Source organism: Chlorocebus sabaeus, chromosome 6, assembly GCF_047675955.1.
Source record: "Chlorocebus sabaeus isolate Y175 chromosome 6, mChlSab1.0.hap1, whole genome shotgun sequence".
NCBI lineage: Eukaryota > Metazoa > Chordata > Mammalia > Primates > Cercopithecidae > Chlorocebus > Chlorocebus sabaeus.
The window spans coordinates 61543034-61556896 of record NC_132909.1 but is presented as its reverse complement, the minus strand read 5'-3'; the positions used below and the strand labels follow the sequence as shown (position 1 = coordinate 61556896).

General features: G+C 58.7%; 1 protein-coding gene across 8 annotated transcripts in view; it reads right to left on the bottom strand.

The window, feature by feature from the left end:
• The window catches only part of SBNO2 (strawberry notch homolog 2), a 70758-nt gene that overhangs the window by 10739 nt on the left and 46156 nt on the right, over positions 1 to 13863 (bottom strand). For 4 of the 8 annotated variants that reach the window (XM_037994551.2, XM_037994557.2, XM_037994552.2 and 1 more), the window contains 11 exons: positions 10469 to 10630; positions 9267 to 9380; positions 5655 to 5735; positions 5244 to 5349; positions 4604 to 4755; positions 4368 to 4501; positions 4176 to 4266; positions 3854 to 3997; positions 1395 to 1512; positions 1010 to 1115; positions 505 to 658 (listed from right to left, as the gene is read on the bottom strand). In XM_037994551.2, coding sequence (XP_037850479.2) covers positions 505 to 658; positions 1010 to 1115; positions 1395 to 1512; positions 3854 to 3997; positions 4176 to 4266; positions 4368 to 4501; positions 4604 to 4755; positions 5244 to 5349; positions 5655 to 5735; positions 9267 to 9380; positions 10469 to 10630 — 1362 coding nt within the window. The remainder of the gene's footprint in view (positions 1 to 504; positions 659 to 1009; positions 1116 to 1394; positions 1513 to 3853; positions 3998 to 4175; positions 4267 to 4367; positions 4502 to 4603; positions 4756 to 5243; positions 5350 to 5654; positions 5736 to 9266; positions 9381 to 10468; positions 10631 to 13863) is intronic. The other 4 variants (XM_007994575.3, XM_007994577.3, XM_037994554.2 and 1 more) reach the window with 3 other exon arrangements.

Below are 13863 nucleotides of genomic sequence, written 5' to 3'. Positions count from 1 at the left end.
TTGAGCACCACGGGAAGGGGAAGTGGTGGTCTGGCCCCACCCCTCGTTATCACAGTCACGTAAAAACCCCGCTGATGGCTGGGCACGTGGCTCACACCTGTAATCCCAGCACTTTGGGGGGCTGAGGCGGGCGGATCACTTTGTGGTCAGGAGTTCGAGACCAGCCTGGCCAACATGGTGAAACACTGTTCTCTACTAAAAAAGTACAGAAAATTAGCTAGGCGTGGTGGCGGGCACCTGTAGTCCCAGCTACTCGAGAGGCTGAGGGGGGAGAATTGCTTGAACCCGGGAGGCAGAGGTTGCAGCGAGCTGAGATCGTGCCACTGTATTCCAGCCTAGATGACAGTGCGAGACTCTGTCTCAAAAAAACAAAAACAAAAACAATCCCGTGACAGGACGGGGCGGGCCGTCACCTGATGAAGCCTGTGGCATCTTCAAGGCCATGGGGGCGCAATTTCACCCGGGAAATGCACAGGGGTCCCCGGGTGGGGAGCCCAGGCTTACCAGCAGGGCTGCACGGTTGTACACGCGCTCGAAGGCTGGGGCCAGCGGGATCTCCTCAATGCGGAAGGTGACGCCGGAGAAGCTGAGCTGGCGTGCGATGTACATGCCGCTGACCTTCATGTCCATGGCCACGATCTCCATGGCGCCCACGCCCCTGCGGATGGACACAGCCCCCGTGAGCACGGCTAGAGCCGTGGGGATGGAGCCGCCAGGGAGCGCGAGGCAGAGCCAGTTGCAGAGAGGGCAGGGTCAGCCAGAGCAGAGCCCCGGCAGCCACAGAGACAGCTGGCAGCCAGCCCTGGCGGGGGGCGGGCAGGAGGGGCTGCTGAGGGGCTGGCTTCCCTGGGAGCGCTGGGCAGCCCTAGGCAGAGAAACGAGTGACACACATTTAGCACCTCTGGGTGCCAGGGAAGCGCACATGGCAGTGCCAGGCCTTGGGCTGGTGGTCCTGGGGCCTGTGCCCCAACCCCCGCTGCCCCTCCACGTGGGCAGGAAGGGCACTCACCTCTTCTCGATGGCGTGCAGGAACTCCTCAAAGTTCCGGAAGGGGGTGCCCTCGCCCCAGATACCTAAGCGGCTCATGTAGATCATATTCCGAGGCTCAGAAGCACCTGTGGAAGGAAGCTGACGTCAGCTCCCCAACCCAGGAGGGCCCAGGGGCCGGGTCAGGGGCCAACTAAGTAGGGACCGCCTGATGAGGGGCCCGCAGGGTTGGAAACATGGGCCTGGGGACAGCCAGCGTGGCCTTGGGACAGGCGCAGAGATGCCCCAGCATCCGAGGAGGAGCAGGGTGCAGACGGAGGCTGAGCATGCGTAAGGGATACCCCTTCCCGGGGACAGCCAGACGGATGTTGCTGTGGGTGGGTCACATGGGATCCGCACTGCCCCACCTGTGGCGCTGGCATAGACCACGCGGGCCAGGGGCAGCTTGTTCTGCAGGTCCAGCACGGCCTTGCCCATCTTGGTGGAGCCGGCGTTCTTGGCCTTGTGACACTCGTCGAACACGATCTGGGGCACGCGTGGGTTAAGGAGTGTTCTGGGCGACCCCAAGAGCCCGGGTCCTGACCACGCAAGACCCCACCTTCCTGGTGGGGGGCAAATGCCCATGCTGCTGAGAACGCCACAAGGGAAGCTGGTCAGAGTGACAGCTGGCTACCACGGGGGTCGGCGGGCGGGCGGCCCCCACACGACCACTAGATCGGTGTGGCCTGGGATGGCTCCTCCCAGACTCTAAACACCACGCACCGAGGACGGGGCCTCTGGCGAGGAAGGGTGGGCTCCATAAACTGCAGGATGTTGCCATCGGAGGGGGGTACCTGGAACCTGTTTTTTGTTTGTTTTTTCGAGGCAGGGTCTCGCTCTGTCACCCAGACTGGAGTGCAGTGACACAATGTCAGTTCACTGCAAACTCTGCCGCTCACGTTCAAGTGATTCTCCTGCTTCAGCCTCCCAAGTAGCTGGGACTACAGGTGGGTGCCACCACCATAGCTGGCTAATTTTTGTAGTTTTGGTAGAGACGGGGTTGGCCGTTTGGTTGGCCAGACGGTCTCAAACTCCTGGGACCTCAAGTGACCTGCCCACCTCAGCCTCCCAAAGTGCTGGGATTACAGGTCTGAGCCACCATGCCTGGCCCTAATTCTTTTTTTTTTTTTTTTTTGAGACAAAGTCTCACTCTGTCACTAGGCTGGAGCGCAGTGGCATGATCTCGGCTCACTGCAACCTCCGACTCCTCTGGTTCAAGCAATTCTTCTGCCTCAGCCTCCTGAGTAGCTGGGATTACAGGCGTGCACCACCATGCCCAGCTAATTTTTTTTTTTGTTTTTGAGATGGAGTCTCACTCTGTCACCCAAGCTGGGGTGCAGTAGTGCAATCTTGGCTCACTGCAGCCTCCGCCTCCCGGGTTCAAGCGATTCTCCTGCCTCAGCCTCCTGAGTAGCTGGGATTACAGGTGTGTGCCACCATGCGTGGGTAACTTTTGTATAAAGATGGGGTTTCACCATATTGGCGGGGATGGACTAGAACTCTCGACCCTGTGATCCACCTGACTCGGCCTCCCAGTGTTGGGATTACAGGCATGAGCCACCACACCTGGCCTCTCTGTTTTAATTCTTATTCTACAACTGAAATCATGGTGGCCCGTGTTAAAAAATGATGTTGGAGAACACTTACTCTATTTTACGGAATAAAGTCCTGCCTGCTAAGAAAATAATTATGTATCTACCTAAACTAGAAGATGATCAGGTGTGGTGGCTCATGTCTATAATCCCAGCACTTTGGGAGGCTGAGGAAGGAGGATGGCTTGAGCCCATGAGACCAGCCTGGGTGACATGGCCAAACCCCACCTCTACAAAAAATACAATAGTTAGGTGGGTATGGTGGCATGCACCTGTAATCCCAGCTGCTCAGAGGCTGAGGCAGGGGAAATCACTGTGCTCAGGAGGTTGAAGGTGCCGTGAGCCGAGATTGCGCCCCCGCACTCCAGCCTGGGGAACAATGAGACTCCGTGTCAAAAACAAACAAAAAAACTAGAAAACAATTTTTTTTTTTTTTTTTTTTTTTTTAATTTAGACGGAGTCTTGCTCTGTCGCCCAGGCTGGAGTGCAGTGGCGCGATCTCGGCTCACTGCAAGCTCCGCCTCCCAGGTTCACACCATTCTCCTGCCTCAGCCTCCCGAGTAGCTGGAACTACAGGCGCCCGCTACCACGGCCAGCTAATTTTTTGTATTTTTAGTAGAGACGGGGTTTCACCGTATTAGCCAGGATGGTCTCGATCTCCTGACCTCATGATCTGCCCACCTCGGCCTCCCAAAGTGTTGGGATTACACGCCTGAGCCTCCGCGCCCGGCCCTTTAATTTTTTTTTTTTTTTTAGACGAGACGCAGTCCTGCTCTGTCACCCAGGCTGGAGTGCAGTGGCGCGATCTCGTCTCACTGCCACCTCCGCCTCTCGGGTTCAAGTGATTTTCCTGACTCAGCCTCCTGGGTTGGCCAGGGTAGTCTCAAACTCCTGACCTCGTGATTCACCCACCTTGGCTTCCCAAAGTGCTGGGATTACAAGTGTGAGCCACCTGGCCTGGCCATATTCTTAATATTTTAAGACAAAAGAAAGCAAGTTCCAGGAAAGCAGGCTGAGAAAGGAAAACTGGGAGAATACAAATTAAACAGCCGGCCCCGCCGCCACGCCACAGCTCAGCGAGGGGTGATCTCAGCATTATCACTGTTTCGTAGATTGTTGCACGCAGATTGTTCAGCTGGGTGCTGAAGACACCAGCAGTCTCTGACTCCCACCCCTCCCCTCCCCTCCGACCCCCATCTGGCCCTCCCCTCCCCTGACTGCCCCCAGCAGGATACGACACCCTCGAAGGCCTCCCCACACCAGTCCAGGATCTGCCGGAGGCGTGTGCGGTGCTGGCCACCGGCCTGGCTCTCCCCAATCAGGGCGGAGTAGGTGGCGAAGAGGACGCCCTCTGAGGTAGTGGTGTCTCCGTACTTGATCTGGGGATGCACAGAGCAGGTGTGGGATGGGGCCCTAGCTCAGCAGGCTCTGGACCTGGTCTGGGTCTCCCTATCTGTATGAGGTGCTAAGCAGAGCCTGTCCCGGTTGCCGGCCCACCCAGTTGAGCGGCCCCCACTGACCCACCTTGCCCCCTACTCTGCCGAGCACAGCCCCTACCTTGCTGAGTGCGTGCACCGCGATACCCGTGGCTTCGATGTCCCGCAGGTCGCGCTCTGCGTCGTATTTGAGGTCGTTGGAGACGCTGAACCTGCAGGGTGGGGGCGTCAGGGGTGCCCACCCCTCCCCCTCCCCCCTGTTCCCACTCCCCCTCACCCCTGCTCCCGCCCCCCACCCCAGGCAGGATCTCACCACAATGCCTTCTTCCGGCCACGCAGGTGGTTCTCCAGGATGACTCCGGCTACCGTCCGGCCTTTGCCCACGCCGGCCCCATCACCGATGAGAAAGCCGGCGCGCTGCCCACTGGGGAGCAGGACCTCGTGTTGCTGTGGCCGGAGGGCAAACATCAGGGCCTGGGGGTGCCGGCCCGGCTCCTCCCCAGGGGCCTCGCAGACACAGGCTGGGCTGGGGTGGGGACACGCAGTCACCTGGCAGGCGTAGGTGATGGCCTCTAACTGCAGGGCAGACAGGGCCCCGCTGTCCGAGGGCAGGGCCAAGGTGTAGGTGATGTCTGGGGGCGGAACGCTGGACAGCGTGCTGGTCTCCACCACGCGGTCTGGGTGCTGCTTCCCAATCTTGGCTGGAGGGGCAGGGATGGACGCAAGGTAAATAAGGGTGTGGCCAAGGGGCGACCAGGGCCGGTTATGGCCGGCTGGGTGGGTCCGGGGCATGGCCAGAGCTGGCGGGGCAGTTTGGGGGCATGGCCAGGACTTGCTGGGCAGGTCAAGGGAGTGGCCAGGAATGCCTGGGTGGAGGCGTGGTCAGGGTGGGCTGGGTCGGGGCGGCCACAGCCTGCTGGGTTGGTTGGGGACGTGGCCAGCGGCTTGCAGGAGGGGCAAATGCATGAAAATCCTCCCAGTGTCTCTGAGGTTCCTTCTCACTTCTCCCCGCTGTGAACCCCGGTTTTGTATAAGCCTGGATTGTAGAACCTGTCCGCAGGGTTCTCCGGTCCTCCCTGAAACTTTACATTCCCGCTGTGGGCTGTGCGGGCGGTGGTCACCTGCAGGGTTTCAGTCCCACAAAAGGATGTGAACCTGTCCCAGGGCCAGGTGCAGCCGGGCCACTCACACTTGGACGGCACGTAGTCAGCGTAGGTCTCCGTGTGCCCCAGCTCCTCCGCCTCCTCCTCCTCAGCCTCGTCCTCCTCCTCTGGCTGGCTCTGCACACTCTGCTCCTACGTGCGTGGAGGGAGCTCAGCAGACTGCAGGCCCGAGCAGCTGTGGGCACTGGGCTCCCCGGGGCAGGGGCCAGGCTGACCATGGGCAGCTGAGTGGGAGATGGCTCCCGGCGGGGGAGATGGCTCTGTCTGCCCCTGTAGCAAGGTGCTCCCCAGGGCCTCTGTCTCCTCAGATGTCTCCTCTGCACTCCCAGATTCTAGGCTGGCCAAGGGCTCCCCATACTGGAGGTGCCTGTGCTGAGCCCTCTCCTTAGGTCCCATGAGAGGGCAGGGGAGGGAGCCCTCGGCGGGGCCCAGCTCACCTGGTAGCTGACGAGAAGCGGGGTGCTGTGGGAGGGCAGAAAGTCCTCGAAGCCTGCAAATGGTCTGCTGAGCTGGAACAGCTGGAAGGGGAGCAGGATGTCGGCCCAGGCCAGACAGGACAGGTCACAGCTGGCGGGCCCTCGCAGCCTGGCAACCAGAGGAGGCTCCCCACTGCCCCGTCCTCGCTCCCCAGGACCCTGGGTCTTGCTCTCCTGCTGTTCTCAAGGTGACCCTGGTGCCTCCCAAGCCTCCCCAGTGGGCACCTCCCTGGGGCCTAAGGCTCGCTCCTCTTGGCCAGCACCTGGCTGCGTTCCCACTGACGCCTGGTTCGCCTGCCTGGAGTGCCCGGGAGGTGCCCGGCTAGTTCTGACAAGACAGCAGAGCTTGGTCCCGCGGGAGCTGGCGGGAAGGCTGTGGATGGGGGTCTGATGGGAGTGACCCACTGTGTGCAGTGCAGGAGGCCCTCGGGTCTGGGGGACAAGGGGTTGGGAGCTCCATGTTAAGGGGGAAGAGGAGACAGAGGCAGTGGAGGTGGGCGGGCCTGGGCCTTGTCCCTCACCCGATGGCTCCCAGCACCCAGGGTGGGTAGCCCAGGGTCGCCCTGCACTCCCTAAGGACCCCCGTGGGTGCAATCCCTGCGGCCTCTGGAGGACAGCAGCTCCCCTGTGAGGGATGGGGGAGGACGCCCGCCACTGTGGTGACCAGAGGACACGTCCCATTGTGGCCCCCCCTGGGGAGAAAGACTGCCCGCAGCCTCATGCAGATTCACCAGGATGGGCAGTTGGCACTGTCCTCGGGGAGCTGACCCCAGGCCTGGGCAGCCAGGTGTGCCGGGCCTCTGGATGAGTCCACAGCCCACCCTGGGATCTCCGAACTGACTGGGCATGTAAAGCCTGTGAACGGGCGGGTCAGAGGGTGGTGTGGCCTGTCAGGCTCGCTGTCCAAACCCCAACACTGAGACAGGGTGGACCCCGGGACGGATGGCTGGGGCGTGGCAGGGTCCAAACTAGGGTCTGTGTGATTCTGGAATATACCCACTCTTTTTTTATTTTTTGAGACGGAGTCTTGCTCTGTCGCCTGGGCTGGAGTGCAGTGGCCGGATCTCAGCTCACTGCAAGCTCCGCCTCCCAGGTTTACGCCATTCTCCTGCCTCAGCCTCCCGTGTAGCTGGGACTACAGGCGCCCGCCACCTCGCCCGGCTAGTTTTTTGTATTTTTTAGTAGAGATGGGGTTTCACCGTGTTAGCCAGGATGGTCTCGATCTCCTGACCTCGTGATCCACCGGTCTCGGCCTCCCAAAGTGCTGGGATTACAGGCTTGAGCCACCTCGCCCGGCCTACCCACTCTTTTTTTTTTTTTTTTTTTTTTTTTTTTTTTTTTTTTTTTTTTTGAGGCGGAGTTTCGCTCTGTCGCCCAGGCTGGAGTGCAGTGGCCGGATCTCAGCTCACTGCAAGCTCCGCCTCCCGGGTTCACGCCATTCTCCTGCCTCAGCCTCCCGAGTAGCTGGGACTACAGGCGCCTGCCACCTCGCCCGGCTAGATTTTTGTATTTTTTAGTAGAGACGGGGTTTCACCGGGTTAGCCAGGATGGTCTTGATCTCCTGACCTCGTGATCCGCCCGTCTCGGCCTCCCAAAGTGCTGGGATTACAGGCGTGAGCCACCGCGCCCGGCCGCCTACCCACTCTTAAAAAGCAAAAATCCTAACGGTAATGTGAGCCATAAGAAATGTGAGTGTGGGCAGGGTAGAGTGGCTCATGCCTGTAAATCCCAGCACTTCAGGAAGCCAAGTCCTCCCAGAGTGGAGGTCAGGATTTCAAGACCAGCCTGGCCAACGTGCTGATACCCTGTCTCTACTAACGATAGCAAAAAAAAAAAAAATTAGCCGGGCATGGTGGCTCACGCCTGTAATCCCAGCACCTTGGGAGGTCGAGGTGGTGGATCACGAGGTCAGGAGATCGAGACCATCCTGGCTAACATGGTGAAACAAAAAATACAAAAAATTAGCCAGGCATGGTGGTGGGTGCTTGTAATTCCAGCACTTTGGGAGGCTGAGTTTATCACCTGAGGTCGGGAATTCAAGACCAGCCTGACCAACATGGAGAAACCTCATCTCTACTAAAAGTACAAAATTAGCTGGGCGTGGTGGCGTATGCCTGTAATCCCAGCTACTAGGGAGGCTGAGGCAAGAGAATCACTTGAACCCAGGAGGCAGAGGTTACAGTGAGCTGAAATCGTGCCATTGCCCTCCAGCCTGGACAACAAGAGCGAGACTCTATCTCAAAAAAATAAAAAAAGGCTGGGCGCGGTGGCTCAAGCCTGTAATCCCAGCACTTTGGGAGGCCGAGACGGGCAGATCACGAGGTCAGAAGATCGAGACCATCCTGGCTAACATGGTGAAACCCCATCTCTACTAAAAAATACAAAAAACTAGCCGGGCGAGGTGGCGGGCACCTGTAGTCCCAGCTACTCGGGAGGCTGAGGCAGGAGAATGGCGGGAACCCGGGAGGCGGAGCTTGCAGTGAGCTGAGATCTGGCCACAGCACTCCAGCTTGGGCGACAGAGTGAGACTCTGTCTCAAAAAAAAAAAAAAAAAAAAAAAAAAAAAAAAAAAAAAAAAAAAAAAAACAGTGAGTGCAAAGAATTGGAAAGGGGAGAATCCAGGCCGGGTGCATGGCTCAGGCCTATAATCCCAGCACGGCGGGAGACAGAGGCAGAAAGGGCGAGATCTTTTGAGGTCAGGGTTCCAGACCAGCTTAGGCAACATGGCAAAACCCTGTCTCTACAAAAAATACAAAAATTAGTCGGGCGTGGTATCGCATGCCTGTGGTCCCAGCTACTTTTGTGAGGCTGAGGCAGGAGGATCGCTTAAGCCCAGAAGGTCGAGGCTGAAAGGGGCTGAGATTGCGCCACTGTACTCCAGCCTGGGTGACAGAGTGAGATCCTGTCTCAAACAATAAATAAATAAATAAAAAAGAGAACCTCTTCTAGGCCTGGTCCCCCACTTCAACCTCAACATCCTGAGACGGGTGAGGTTTCTGCCCAAGCCTGCCTGAGCCTGGGCCAGGTTCTCAGCAGTGTGTGGGAACCACATAGCTAGTGATGCTCATGAACTGACTTCCACAGCTCCTGCGTTTTCTTTTTTTTTTTTTTTTTTTTTGAGACGGAGTCTCGCTCTGTTGCCCAGGCTGGAGTGCAGTGGCCGGATCTCAGCTCACTGCAGGCTCCGCCTCCCGGGTTCCCGACATTCTCCTGCCTCAGCCTCCCGAGTAGCTGGGACTACAGGCGCCCGCTACCGCGCCCGGCTAGTTTTTTGTATTTTTTTTAGTAGAGACGGGGTTTCACCGTGTTAGCCAGGATGGTCTCGATCTCCTGACCTCGTGATCCACCCGTCTCGGCCTCCCAAAGTGTTGGGATTACAGGCTTGAGCCACCACGCCCGGCCAGCTTCTGCGTTTTCTAACACTAGGAACACTCGTGAAGGTTTTCAAAGAAAGTGGAAGCGTGGCACAGGAAGGTTAGAAACCTCTACTCAGTTCCCCTCTCCTTTTTTTTTTTTAAATTAACAAAACACAAACAAACAGATGCCACACGGGTTCCTGGAAGGCTGAGTCACCATTCCTGGTGGGGCTGGCGGGGCGTTGGGTTTCAGATGTCCTCCTGCCGTCCACAGCAGGCCGGTCAGGCGCTGGTTTCTTTCCTCCTGCCCTGCCGAGGACCTGTGAGCTAGCTGGGAGGGAATGGGCCCCAGGCTGGGTGAAGTGCCCCAGAGGGACCAGCCTGAGCTGCCTACCGTAGCTGCGGGGTGCTCTGATGCTTCCTGTCCTGGCCCCCAAGCCCGTGAGTTCTGCTGCCTGGGTTGCACCCTTCCTGAGGGCCGGGGAGAGCGGCCTATGGGTGTGAGCCCACCAGCGTGCCGGGAGCGTGGGGAGGCCGGTGTGGGCCCTCACCGGAAGGCGCTCAGCCCCAGACATACGTCCAACGTCTGCTCCCAAAGTCTAGAAGTTTCTCACCTGGACAGGCCTGGATGGGGGAAGGGACTCCCCAGGCCTGCCTCCCAGCCACGCCTCCCTCACAGGACACCTCCACTGTGTGGTCTGAGCACGGCTAGAGGCTGGGCCCGAAGAACCTGGGGGCCCTGCTGCTCTATAACCCCTGCTCTAGGCCTGACCCACCCAGGTCCTCCAGGACCTTCTCGGAGGCAAACCCCAGCCCCTCAGCCCCCCAGGATAACGTCCAACTCCCCACCCTGGGACAGGATTCCGCCAACCTCGCCCTCTCAGCTCCCACCTAGCGGGGACACGGCCACTGCTGACCCAGGGCACCATGGGGCTGGCAGCCACCACAGGTGCTGTTCCTCTGCCTGGACAACCACGTTGCCTGGGCCCGCTGGGTACTGCCTCTCCAGGGGGCCCTCCCTGACCACGCTTCTCTGTCCTGTCACCTTCCTGTGCTTCTCTAGACCAGAGACTCCCCGGTGCGGTGGACGTGGGGCCGGGTCCCTCGCGGGTGGGGCCATACTGGGCATTGCAGGGCGCTGGGCAGCGTCCTGGCCCCCCTCACCTCCATGCCAGGAGCCCCCCCAAGATGTGGTAGCCACAGATGTCCTGGACATTGCCTCCTCCTATTCAGGACATGAGAGGACCCTCACCTAACCACTTCATCCATGGCCATGGCCATGGACGGAGCCGACAGTGACAGGACAGCCAGCAGCACTCAGAGTAGGGGAGACTGAGACCTCGCTGGACCCTGTGGGTCTTGGGCTGGGGAGGCCATGCTGGTAAGTTGGGGCTGTCGGGGGGCGCCGGGTGCACTGACCTTGTCGTGGGTGGAGGGGGCAGGGTTCTCATCCCAGATGGTGGACACCTGGTTGAGGCTGTCGGCCGGCAGGAAGTCGGGCGTGTCCACGATGTCCGACAGGGAGTCCACAGACGAGGAGAAGATGGAGATGTTGGAGAAGTCCTCAAAATACGAGGAATCCTGAAAGACAAGGCCAGGCCTGGTGAGTGGGGTACAGGAGACACCACAGCCCTCCACACACTGGAGCACGTGGGGACGGGAGACGCCACGGCCCCTCCACGCACTGGAGCAGGTGGGGACGGAGACGCCACGGCCCCTCCACGCACTGGAGCACGTGGGGACCGGAGACACCACGGCCCCCCCACACACTGGAGCATGTGGGGACGGGAGACGCCATGGCCCCCCCACACACTGGAGCACGTGGGGACGGGAGACGCCATGGCCCCTCCACGCACTGGAGCACGTGGGGACGAGAGACATCGCAGCCCTCCCGCGTTCAAGCAATTTTCCTGCTTCGTCCTCCCAAGAAGCTGGGATTACAGGTGTGTGACACCATGCCTGGCTAATTTTTTTGTATTTTTACTAGAGACAGGGTTTCACCACGTTGGCCAGCCTGGTTTTGAACTCCTGACCTCAAGTGATCTGCCTGCCTCGGCATCCAAAAGTGTTGGGATTACAGGCCTGAGCCACCATATGACAGAGCAGGAGAGTGAGACTCCGTCTCAAAGAATAAAAAAAGAAATAAGCAATGGGTGAGAAACACCAGCCCTCGGGGCCATGTGGGACGGCGTCCGACTTCTGCAGCACCTGAAGGGCAGCGATTTTGCAGGAACTCTGAGCAGCTCCAGGCTGGGGTAAGCCTGGTGCCATGCCCTGTGTGGGGGGCAGCCATGCCCAGAGGCAGGGCTCACTATGGGGATGACGCGCACACACGCACTGCCCAGTAGAGGAGATGCATGTGCATCATTTCTTTTTTTTTGAGACAGAGTCTTGCATTGTCGCCGGGGCTGAAGGGCAGTGGCACAATCTCGTCTCACTGCAACCTCCGCCTCCTCAGTTCAAGCAATTCTCCTGCCTCAGCGTCCCGTGTAGCTGGGTTTACAGGCGTGCACCCCCATGCCAGCTAATTTTGAATTTTTATTTATGCATTTATTTATGTATTTATTTATTTATTTTTTGAGACAGAGTCCTGCTCTCTCGCCCAGACTGGAGTGCAGTGGCACAATCTCGGCTCACTGCACCCTCCACCTCCCAGGGTCAAGCAATTCTCCTGCCTGAACCTCCCAAGTAACTGGGATTACAGGCGTGTGCCACCATGCCCAGCCCAGTTTTGTATTTTTAGTAGAGACCGGGTTTCACCATGTTGGCCAGGCTGGTCTGAAACTCCTGACCTCAGGTGATCCACCTGCCTCGGCCTCCCAAAGTGCTAGGATTACAGGCATGAGCCACCTTGCCTGGCCTAATTTTGTATTTTTAGTAGAGATGGAGTTTCTCCATGTTGGTCAGGCTGGTCTTGAACTCCTGGTCTCAAGTGATCCGTCCACCTTGGCCTCCCAAAGTGCTGGGATTACAGGCGTGAGCCACCATGCCCAGCCACATATGATGTCTCACGCCTGTAATCCCAGCACTTGGAGGCCAAGGCGGAAGATCGTTTGAGCCCAGGAGTTCAAGATCAGCCTGGACAATACGGCGAAACCCCATTTCTACTAAAAATACAAAAATTAGCTGGGTGTGGTGGCTCACGCCTGTAATCCCAGCACTCTGAGAAGCCAAGGTGGGCAGATCACCTGAGGTCAGGAGTTCAAGACCAGCCTGACCAATGTGGTAAAACCCTGTCTTTACAAAAAACACAAATATTAGCTGGGCATAGTGGTGGGTGCCTGCAATCCCAGCTACTCGGGAGGCTGAGGCAGGAGAATCGCTTGAACCTAGGAAGCGGAGGTTGCAGTGGGCTGAGATTGCGCCACTGCACTCCAGCCAGGGCGACAGAGCGAGACTCCATCTCAAGAAAAACAAAGAAAAAAATCAGGCATGTCGAGGGGGCGCTGTCTCTCCCTGGGAGCTGTGAGCTCCATCCCCCTCACCTTGCTCAGCTTTGCCCACTGCCCACCCTGTCAGACCCAAGCACCCGGGTACTGATACTAGGGACATTCAGGAACCTGCCCCCAAACAGAGACCCCACAGCACCCCCCAGCACAGAGGTGTTCATGCTGCCCGCCTAAGGCCCCGGGCCAGGTAGGGTGCAGCCCACCTCCCAGAGCCTCTGGAGGCCCCGATCGGCAGGGTTGGGGAGCAGTTCCCCTACTGAGCCCCACAAGGGCCCTCTGAACACCGCCTACCCAGGCTGCAGGGGACCTGATAACGCTGACCTGTGGCCTGGACCCTCCGTGGAAGCATTTCCTGGGCGAGGTCAGGGGCCCCTGGGTGGTCGAGGCCCCAGCCAGGAGCAGGAGTGAGTTGCTATCGGGCCCAGAGCAGCCCAGGCCTTGGTGGTGCAGGGAGCGCAGGCAGAGCGGAGGGGAGCTCCCCTGACCCAAATGCGTGGGCCACACAGCAAGTCCTTCCCCAGAGCTCAGCGTGGAAAGAGGGAAGGGACCTCAGGCAGAGACACCTGCCCCATGCCCTCACCAGGTGCCCTCTGCACAAGAAGACAGGACAACAGGGCCCTCCCGCCCAAGGTCCTCCTCCCAAAACTCCTACCCCAGTCTGAGGAAACACCTGCCCGATTACTTCAGGGTGTCCACACCACCTGACCAGCCACAGGACCACCCAATGCCTCTGAAACACAGGCCTCTGAGAAACCGTCACAGCCCAGAGGGGCCTGAGAAGATGCCTAAACACCACGTGGGGCCCCGGGCAGGAAAGGACATGGGGGAAACTGAGGAAATCTAAGCAAAGCGTGGGCCTCGGTAGTTAACGGTGGCGTATGGATGTTGGTTCATCAGCCGTGACAGCCACAGACGAGAGACAGAACAGCAGGGAGCCCGGGAGTGGGGGCGTGGGGAATCTGCACTGTCCTGGCAGCTTTTCTGTCACTCTAAAACAGTTTGAAAAGTTAAAGTCAAGTTGGGCGTGGTGGCTCACATCTGCTACTCAGGAGGCTGAGGCAGGAGGATTGCTTGAGCCCAGGTGGTCGAGGCTGCAGTGAGCTATAATTGCGCCTCCCCATGCCAGCCTGGGAGACAGAGCGAGACCCTATCTCAAAAAAAAAATAGTCAAGTCGAGCAGGACGTAGTGGCTCACACCTGTAATCCTAGAGGAGCCAAGGTGAAAGGATCACTTGAGCCCAGGAGTTCAAGACCAGCCTGAACCACACAGCAAGACCCCATCTCCACAAAAAATATAAAAATTAGCTGGGCATGGTAGCATGTGCCTGTAGTCCCAGCTACTCAGGAGGCTGAGATGGGAGGATT